This window comes from Battus philenor, unplaced genomic scaffold, assembly GCF_028537555.1.
Source record: "Battus philenor isolate CCGP_79_NKW_IND1 unplaced genomic scaffold, ilBatPhil1.0.hap1 SCAF_1, whole genome shotgun sequence".
In the NCBI taxonomy this organism is placed as follows: domain Eukaryota; kingdom Metazoa; phylum Arthropoda; class Insecta; order Lepidoptera; family Papilionidae; genus Battus; species Battus philenor.
This window is the reverse complement of record NW_027181661.1, coordinates 4,149,488-4,160,182: the sequence shown is the minus strand read 5'-3', so window position 1 is coordinate 4,160,182 and position 10,695 is coordinate 4,149,488. Positions and strand designations below refer to the sequence as shown.

Genomic DNA, 10,695 nt, shown 5'->3' with positions numbered 1-10,695 from the left:
ATAGCCCTGGCAAGCGCTATGGAGGATGTCTATCTACAGTGTAGACATATGACCTTGATAAGGTAGACAAGAAATACTTTTTGAAAATCAATGTGGGAAGCTTATATCCAGTTGTGGATAATCTACGACTTAAATGATGATGATGATAGTGTTGTTTATTTTTAAACAGTGATTTACTATTCTATTTCTTATTAAACTAAAAACAAATTGACAAATATCATTATTTTGGGACTAAACTTAATTTTAACACTTATTAATGGTAATTAGAAAGTATTAGAATTATTTTTCAGATTTCAAATGCGTGTAATGTACAAGTAAAATTATATAACAATTTTTGTTTATAATAGAAACAAAATGTGAATTTGGGGACTATCAAAGTGATTATTCTTTTGTAAATTCTATTACGTGTAATAAATGGTACACAATCCATTCATTTTGCATTCAAATTGTTGTTGTATTGTAAGTTCCATTTATTTATATTTATGTCTGGACCTTGCGAAGAAATCTGAGAACATTTTTTTTTTATCACCCGAGTCTAAATCTTGACTAGAATGAATTGAATATACACCATCTACGCGTTATTACGAATCTGTGTAACTTTTGTGTTTGTATATTATTTATAATAAGGTTTTAATTTATTGTATAACTGGTTTTATGTATAACGACTATTTATGATTTACGTATAAATTGACTTTTGTTATGAGTTTTGTAGTGGCTTCAGATGTAGGTCACAATTATTAGTAAGCTAAAAAAAATCACAAAATGTAACCGAAATGCAATAAATACGCTCTATCGCAAATTTATATTAATAATAATGTAGTAAGTAAGGACATTAGAGTTAAGGAACAACTGTGATTTAATCTGTATGAATGTTGCTGTGAGTCTAATGATCAATTTATAAATCAACCGAAGCAATAAACGTCTATTAATTTATAGTTTTAAAAGGTTCATTAACTAAATGTAAATAAACAAATACAATCATTATAAGTGATAAATGTCAACATTAATACTTATGACTGCAGCAGGAACAAATGAAAATAAATAATGAAACAAGGAGTTAAACAAATAATAAACAACTAATCAAATAGTTAATAAAAAAAATTAAGTAATGCCCTCGAATTCATCATGTCAAACCATTTTTTTTTAATTTAGCTTTGGTCTTCAGAGCAACATGCCTGCAGATTAATTACATTGCTACAAAGTTGTCTCGAATGAAAAGCAATAGACTACAACGTTTTTAAATTTATAAGTATGCATCAATACTGACCTCATTAAATAGGCTGAAATCTTTATGAGATGTATTTAAGCTAAGACGTTACAGTCATAATAAAATATTTTTCTTAAATATTTGTAGTTTTTATATCTACACCTCACACATGAAAAATATATTCATTTCATGAATAAAACTAATTTTATAGCCTTATAAGTACTCTATAATCTTTATATACAAACCAACCTATACTCTGAATATCTCAAAGTAAAATAGGGCTACCTTTCACTATATTTGATTATCGTGGTAGCATTGCTGAATTATTGACAATAAATGTAAAGAAAAACATGTTTGTTACTAGTAAGCTGTAGTTTATTTTTCATACCATCGAGACGTTTATACCCGATTTCAAAATTAATTAGGTAATAAATTTAGGTCCCGGTTTGTAAGACAAAGGAATCTAGTCAAAAGTACTGGGCTCCCGAGATTTAGGTCATTCAATAATGCATATTGACACCGTTTCTGTAAACGGATGAGAAATAAATTAATCTGTGTTAATTATGAGTTGCGCAAATAATACTAAAAATAACACATTCGTATTCATTTGATAATTTTATTTTAAAATACACCGCTGTAAAGAACGAATTTATGTATTTGTTCACATTTAGAGAATATGGATAATAACTTAAAATGCTGTACCTTCCGAGTAATTTCAAAATAAATAAAGATCTTTGAATTAAATATTAAGCGTCATACAAAAAGACAGCAGTTAAATACTAAGATTACTAAATAATTACCAAAAAATCTGTTAATATGCCGGAAGTTTTTGTGGGCTTTGTTTGAAATTGGCCACCAGAATCAAGCCGTATTTACAAAATATGTCCCATTATTGAAAAATATTTAAAATTTCTTTATTGTCATGAACCTAATTAATTAATTAACCAATGGAAAAAAATGTAATATTAAGATGTTTATTCGAAATTAAATTAAGCGCTTGGTATGACTTCCGCAGACGGGTGAAAGCCGCCATTTTGTAGTAGGACTTTCGATATTGCATAGCGTAGCCGGGCAACTTGTTATATACAGTCAGTTGACTATCTGCTAGGCGTGCGTACGGTAGTCAGTTATTGTCGGACGCGCTCGTTGTGAGCGGTTGTGAGAGAAATTCGACGCGATCGTTAAGTGTTTTATTGAAAGACTTGAGTGATAAAATAATCGAAAATGACCTCTGAGCCTATAAATACCACTCCCGAAAATCCCGAGAAGCCAAAAGAGGTAAAAGATGATCCACCGGTAGACAATGGTCAAACCAAGGAAGAGGCACCGGCGACTGAGGAAAAAGCTGAAAAAGCAGAGGAGAAAAAGACAGAACCAGCTCCTCCGAAGCCATCCGTACACAAAACCAACTTTGAAAAAGACGTCGTGTACTTGTACCAATTTTCTCGAACTCCTTTGTTGCCCTCGACTTCACCATACTGCTTGAAAGTAGAGACTTGGCTCCGCCTGGTTGGGATAAAATACCAGGTAAGTTTGATGTTATACTCTGTTGTATTGTGTGTTAACTAAATTATGCATTCGTACTAAATTATACAATGATCCAAATGCTTGCGTGTGAGCTAAACCTCCTAATTTTAAATTTGTTTATTTAATTGGCTTGTTGTTCCTGTTTTATGGTGCTGTGCAATCTCAGAGTCCTCCATTTTAAGTTCACAGTAGAAATTATCGTATTATTAGGGCAGTTTCATTCATGATTGTTTTTAAAAGTAGATATATCGTGGTTTAAAAAATCTCGTTCGCTGAGAAAACTGCCGCCGCGAATTTTGCGATGCGAATGTCCGCAAACTGCACATTTACTTTTTGTTAAATCAAGTATTAATTATTCGTAGTTTACAAAAGATAGTCAATTGTTTAGAACTATTCTTTGATACTTGATACTTTTTTATAAAACTTCTATTATATTTAATCGTGAAAGTTGTATCCAGGATTTTTTGTACCATGTGTTATTTATTCATAGATGAAATAAGGGATTTCAAAAACAGTAATATTCTCATACGTTTATTTATTGTCGGCGTAAAATTTCCTATACAAGTGTTTTTAGTTAATCATGAGATATAAGTACAAACGTGTTATTTCATTGGATTCGTTAACTTCGATAAATTAATTTCGTATTCTAACTACCTCTTAGTTCTTCATCTTATTACCATTAGGTTAAACCACCTGGACATTCTAAATTTGAAAATGTCTTCCAAAAAGATAAAAATTTTAGAACAAGATTATATTTTTTTTGGTATTTTATTATTGTTATGTTACTAAACAAAGGTATAATTAATATTTCTTTGAAATCCGCATCACACGCTGCGCATAAGCGGCTTCGGTGTGGTGTGCCTTCGCGCAACTAGATGGTTTAGTCTACTGTTTATAGAAATAAAAGGGAGCAAGTATTTTTTTTATTTTAAAATTTTTTATGTTACCAATATTCGCAATTGATCATTTGTAGGTTCGATCCTCTCTGGCACCCTTGAATGTGGAGTCTTTGAGTACGATTGTTCGAAGATGTATTTTTGAGCTCAGTTACTCTGTTGATCGTACACAAAACTTGATGAGTTTCGAATTCAGTGAAATAAGATAAATAAATAAATAAAATAATAAATAAATGTAACGGTCCGAGCCGAGGTTCCTAAGGGGCTCGCTTAGGTATGCTTCTAGATTGGATGATGTAAGGTCTAACCTTATCAGCGTTTTATCGCCTTAAACTTGGTGAAGCTGAGAAGGCTACCGCGCGCAGAATACGTAGCCGCAGGGGCCTTAGGTTCTGGAGTGGAGACTTCGGACCGTCTAGCGAAACCCCCATACACAAGGTAGACAATCTTTTGTAAGGTGTTAGATAGACGCTGGATGCAAGCTTCTTCCTGCCGGTCCGATTAGAAATGAGACAGGCCAATGTCCAGCAGTGGACTTGCTATTGAAATTATCCACTTTATTTTCAATCGCTAGCATAATTCCGTATTATGACGGACTACTACTCACTACTGCTACTACTATTACTACTGCTGCTGCTGCTGCTGACTACTACTGACTACTACTACTACTGCTGTTGCTGCTGCTGCTGACTACTACTACTACTACTGACTGACTTACCATATATCTCTCCAAAACTGTTCACCGCTACACTGGATCTTCAAACTTATGGACTGGAACGAGCACGGCATCAACATAAACGGCGAGTACATCTGCCATCTTCGGTTTGCCGATGGCTGAGACCGCAGAGGACCAGGGTACAATACTTAATGATCTCGATAAAACCTTCGGACAAGTAGGCCTTAAAATTAATATGAACATGACTAAATTGATGTCTAATGTGTAAGATATGCCTACTCTAGTAGTTTTCGGTGGTGCTATGCTAAAAGTATTCGACAAGTACAACTTCGAGAAAAAGATTACATGCTAAATCAAACTCGCATGGACATCGTTTGGGAAGCTCCGAAACACATTCTTGACCAAAATACCGCAATGCCTGAAGCCGAAGGTCTTTGACCAGTGTTTGCAATAACTTATGGATCCGATACTCGGTCGCTTATGGTTTATAAGAATTGATCTCGCCCAAAAGGCAACGGAAGGAACTGTACTCGGAGTTTTAGAGTGAGATCGATTAAAAATTAGAAACATTCGTTCATTTCGAACGTCGCCGAGCTCAAGGAATTGCTCGTCTGAAATGGCAGTGGGCGGGGCACATCGCTCGTGTAATTGCTTGCTGTTGAGGCCAAAAGGTTCTCGAGTGGCGACTACGAACTGGTAAATGCGGAATAGGAGGCCTACCCTACAAGGAGGACCGGGGACATAGATTATGACGCGGGAAGTCGCTAGATGCACAAGATATCTTCGACGCTTTAAAATAGGCCAGAAGCGAACAATGTAACGACATGGTCAGGGAACCGATCTTGTGGAGACCGACCTGAATCACCGTGATAGCAATACGAGGGTTTCAGGAGTAATTTGAACAACACGTAATTGAAACGGCCTGACAAGAATAGTATAGTGTGAGGGATTGAACCTTATCCTGTATCGGGCGCTATATACCAGCAGCCAGCCGTCAAATCTCACGGCGGTGGCGCTCACGCTCTTGTTGTCTCTGCCATCATCGCATCGCGATTTCATAAGGCGCGGTACAGCGCTTTTGGTGACACTAATATAATACGAAAGTATATATAAGTCCCTTAATCGAAGATACTTGCGCCTTCTAATGAACGCCACGGCTTCTCTAAGCTTCTGAGAAATCTTTAATTTTTTTTTACCTGGATTAACACTTGACCGAGTGGCATTTGCAGCCCACAAAGGACGCTTAGCCGGCATACTCTGTTAAGGTGGTGAAGATCGAGACCTCCATGCGGAACCTCGGCTCGAGTCGTTGCATATTATAGTTTTACCGAATCTTTAGTTTAATTAATTAAATAGGTCTTAATACCTTCAGCGCTTTGCAGCCTCGAACACTGAAGTTGTTATTTATGCATGACGTTGTTATTTATGAAAAAATTTTTTTTTACGAATACGTAGCACATTGATGTTACAGAACAGTGAGTTGTAGTTATTCTGAGTAATTCTGTCGGACTATCTGGGGGCTATGTTTTTACGTATTATGTCGTTAATTTTAAACACAAAAGTATTTTAAGTAAAAAGATAAATATCACTAGTGCAGTAGCCGGCGATAAATATTGCACATCGACCTTTGAAAAGAGACAATCGACTAAATTCGGCTTCGTAGAGCGTTATCTCTGTCGCACGAAATGAGACTGTCCAAAAGTCACATAGGTAGTGTGGGACAGAGATAGTGCTCTACTGTGCCGAAATTAGCCGACTGTCTCTTTCAAAAGATCAATGTGCAATATTTATCGCCGGGTACTGTAAACATCTTAGTCGGAAACATTTAGAGAATAATAAATAAAATCCCAAAGAAATGATTAAGAACTCGTCAATTTTTCAAGTAACTTAATGCATACGGTTTTAATATAAAAAACAAAAATTGGACAAATAATAACTACAGATTTAAACATCACAAAGAAGATCGTAGGTTATGTAAAAATATAATCGATAATTGACTGCAATCTAGACTATATAATGTTCTTTACAAATACTTTAATAGGAGTCGGGAGTTTTCTATACTTTGACAGAAATCTCCATTAATTTATATTACCAATTATCATTTGTATATTTCTTCTATTTTAATATTGTTAATAAATGCTTTAGATATACTTTATATGGACAAACGCTGTTGACCCGGTCACCTGTTCTAACTATGAACCTATAAAATATTACGAAAGGGACGCTCACAAGCTATTGTATTTATCGAGCATAGCAACCTGCAATGAACAAAATAAAGAGAATAATATTAATTCTTCACTGCAAATCTAATACATATTAACATTAGACTACCGACCTTCCCTGACTTCACAAGAAAAAAAATTTTAGTACTCCGTTTTACAAAATAATTACACCAATTTTGTCTTGATTGCGTAAATCGCTTTTTTACTTTCGAACCTGCATACACTTGTTACCAAAAATCTTAAAGGTAATCCATACTAAAGGTTTAAAATATTTATTTTATTATCATCATTTCGGATGTAAGGTGTTAACTGCCGGGCATAAGCTTCCTATATAGATTTCTAATAACACGATTTACGCATTAAGAATATGAAAAACTTTAGAACGTTAAATTAAATGTTTAATCAAAAAGAGGTATTAAGCGGCGACCGTCCTGTCTCCCTTTTTGTATTTGGAACATCTACAGTCATCATGAAAATCAACAGAACCGATGTTATTCATATACATAAAATTGTTAAAAATAAATCGGGTTAAAAAAGGACACTTATGATTGGTCATTCGAGAACAAAGAGGTGACGAATAAGATGCGATAAATTATTCTTAAATTCCATTTGCAGTGGAATGTCCTTCATCATTTATAAATATATACGGTTTCATCTTAACGCAGTTTATGAAAGCTAACCGCCTTGAGCTTGTCGATTATTTCGTGAAATCACTCTCCAAATTTTGTGTAAGGGTGAAAATAAAGAACGTCTTGATTCTTTTGGCTATTTTTATTACTACGCTAAGATCTTTGATACTTTCTTACGCCAAAAGATTGAGAAATTAAGGTTATTTAAAAAAAAACAAGAAAGTTAAACACCTGTCCGAATGTGTCAAGCATTTAACATAAATCTAAAGAAAAAGACGTAAAGGGATGTAATAAAACAAAAATTATTTTTTAGCATAAAGCATTACATGTAACAATCGAATTAATTCTAGTCTTAAAGTGTATGAAAAATATATAGTTGCGGTTAAATATATAATTGCGGTTTTATTAACTTTCTTATACGACCAGCCAATTTTTTTCACAGCAGCAATTCTATCGATGCAGATAATTTCTTATAAAATACTGTGCCATTTTGATGCGTCGTTCATCTTTGTATTAGGGTTAACGATGACACCGGATATTCTTAGAGCTTTTAGATAGCTTTGATTCTTGAGCCGATGATCATTAATGAGCTATTGAACTAAAAGGGTAGACATTAAATCTGCCGAAGATTACGTAGCTGAAAAGCTTTGTCATTTTATATTGAAGGCTATAAAATTGCAATTTTAACGTTACGACACATCAAAAGCCTGGGTGTATTTTTTGAGCACATATTCAGGTCACATATTTTTAAGAGTACAATATATGTATGTATTTAAATAATCAATTGATCGAAACGACATTGTTTTATAAGCTATTTATATGTGATTTATGGTATAGCGAAAAAATTCACGTTTCATTAAACTATGTATTCCATGATGCGTCTGCGACGCATTATCTCGAAGGCTAGTTTATTCTCGGTTCATTCAACTGCGCTGTCAAGGGCTGCGGTTGGTTTTGCATTTAAAACATGTACTCGCGCAAATGTGTTCGATATGGTTCGACATCGAATATTTGTTTGCACTGTTCTATTGTCCGTAGGCGGAAAACGGAAACTGAAAAAATTACTGCGTATATATACCAATTAAGAGTTATGGCTACAAAATATACATAAGAAAATAACTTGGGTTTGTTTATTATTTATTAAGTAGAGACGTGGTTTTCTATTATCTGTACCTTCAGTTTGTTAGTTGTGCATAGTTATTGCTCTATGCAAATTTATTTTAAAATAAATAATGGTAAAAAATATTATGATTTTAATTAATTTTAAAATTGAAAACTCAACTGTAAAAAATACTCTGAAGAAAAAAATTAAGTAAGTCAAAACGTTTTTTTAATATTGCTACCCGATGCCTCCTAACTCTAAATATAGTACTAACATAGTCAATGTTCGACGCAGAAATGAGGTGTAAAATATCAGTCATGTTATTGCACCCATTTGTTCCGATCGCCGTGTTGAACAATTACTCATATGTACACCTAAAAAGACGGATAATGAAATTTGACCGGTGATGTTACGCAAACACGAAATGCAACTGAAGATTGGCGTGAATTTTTCTGGTTATTTCTTTACATGCATTGAAAAAAAACTCGCGAGTTGCATGTTTGCTAACATTGCATGTAAATACTGTTTCAAACGTTCGCAATTGCATACTATTGAATGTTTGAAATTCCATCGTTTTAATGAATTGGCTTAAATTAATGTCAATATTTTAACTTATAAATTTACGTTCTAAACTTATTAGTGCACTTAAAATTTAATAAAGCTATAATTTTGGGTAAGATGACGCTTATATAATAAATGTAGAACGTTTCATATTTTTAATTAGCTACCCCAACAAATTTCGTACTGCCATTACTGATCACTTTATTTACTCTTCCCAAGTCTCAATAACTGACAACTATTTAAAAAAAAAAACAGTTTTCTATTTCGTAAACGGTAAGATTTAAGTTATACGATAATTAAAGGTTGGTTTTTAAGTTGACCTGAACTGTTAGATACCTGAAGGCAGTTGTTGTAATTTTTTCTATTGTTTGTAGATGGAGAGAAAAATGTTATTTTCTCCTTGCCATTTTTAATTTTTTTGTATCCACAAAATTTTTCATCTTGGCAAAAAAAAAAAAACAATATTCGCGCCGGTCTTGTTTTTGAGCTCGGTGATTGTTTATAAAAAAATTTGGAGCCTATTAGAACGTAGCTTTTCGAAAATCAACTGGCCTCGTCGGCGGGATCAGCTCAGAGAGGATGTCAATTCGGCCAGAGCTAAAAGCTTTTCGAACTCTTAGTAATGTTAGCCAGAAAATAAAACTTTCGGTTTCTATTCGAGAGAAGGCCGTCTCTAATGACCTTGATTATCCCCGTCACTCTATGAACACACAAGCGATCTTCTAATCCTATAATACATTCGAATGTAGCGGCCCGAGCTGAGCTTCCTATAAAAGGTTTAGAGTAAACGCCAAACATTTACGAAACCAGTTAAGAGAGTAAAAAGAATAGGCCACCATAACACCAAATTGTAAGGTTTGGCTTATTCGGGCATTCTTGACGCGGAATGCTAAGGAAGGATGTTTAGTAATACTAATAGCTCGAGATACCTTCTTGAAGACTTTTTTTTGCCGCGTCCTAATCTCGCGAAACAAATATTCATTATGTGCCGCCCTAACTGAGATTGTCGATGGACCCCTAAAGCTTTTATTTACTGTAACGAGGTTTGGCCCAAGCGCTTTCACCGCTTTGCCATCTTAAACCAAGTGCTTAATTTGTAACAACACGCAAACAGTATTTCAGGTAGATCAAAAATTTTTATAATTTTTTTCTTTCGACATACCAATATTACCATATATTACAAGTTGTAGCGCGCTACATCAAGTAGCTGCCGAATGCCTATTGTGAATGTAAGTAATTTCATTGTTTTTAACTTTAAAACGTAACGTTAAAAAAATAATTCTCTCAAAATTTGCTGTAGTTTGAGAATTGTAACGAAAGGGACGCTGGAATTTCATAAAATTTGTTCTTAGCTGACCTCAACTAGATGAAAAAAGTAATCAGCGATATCGCATTCAGTCAGTACATGTATGATAAATACATGAATGTATAAATACATAAGTAATGAGTTCTATAAGTTATTTCACAATTTCATACATGAACGTCTATTTAACTAACGTAGGCAACGATGTAGTAATGATTTTCATTTTATCTATAAAAAAGTACACTTTCGTTAGTTTTAAAAAAATATACATGATTTTTTATATGTAAAGGATATTTTGTTGATTTATCTTGGGATCTCACAACACGATCGTATGTTCACGGTTTATTGTAAAACGTAATTAACTAACAACGCTGCACAAATAACTTTAATTAAAATAACACATGACAACCCGTGGCATGGTTGCCAGATGTCGATTACTTTAGGCTGTCAAGAGCTCGGTGTCAAGTGACTGGCCAGGCGTTTACTTCGTCAGCTTACCACATATTTCATATTTTAACATTAATGAGAAATATTTCGTAACAAACCATATAAAACAATGAAAAATTGTAATT

The 10,695-nt window shown here is 33.9% G+C and overlaps 1 protein-coding gene across 1 annotated transcript in view; it reads left to right on the top strand.

Moving 5' to 3' along the window:
* Positions 1–2,274: 2,274 nt before the first annotated feature.
* Positions 2,275–10,695, top strand: part of fax (failed axon connections) — a 45,406-nt gene continuing 36,985 nt past the window's right edge. Inside the window, exon 1 of the mRNA XM_068776990.1 lies at positions 2,275–2,734. Coding sequence (XP_068633091.1) covers positions 2,432–2,734 — 303 coding nt within the window. The 5' untranslated portion in view covers positions 2,275–2,431. The remainder of the gene's footprint in view (positions 2,735–10,695) is intronic.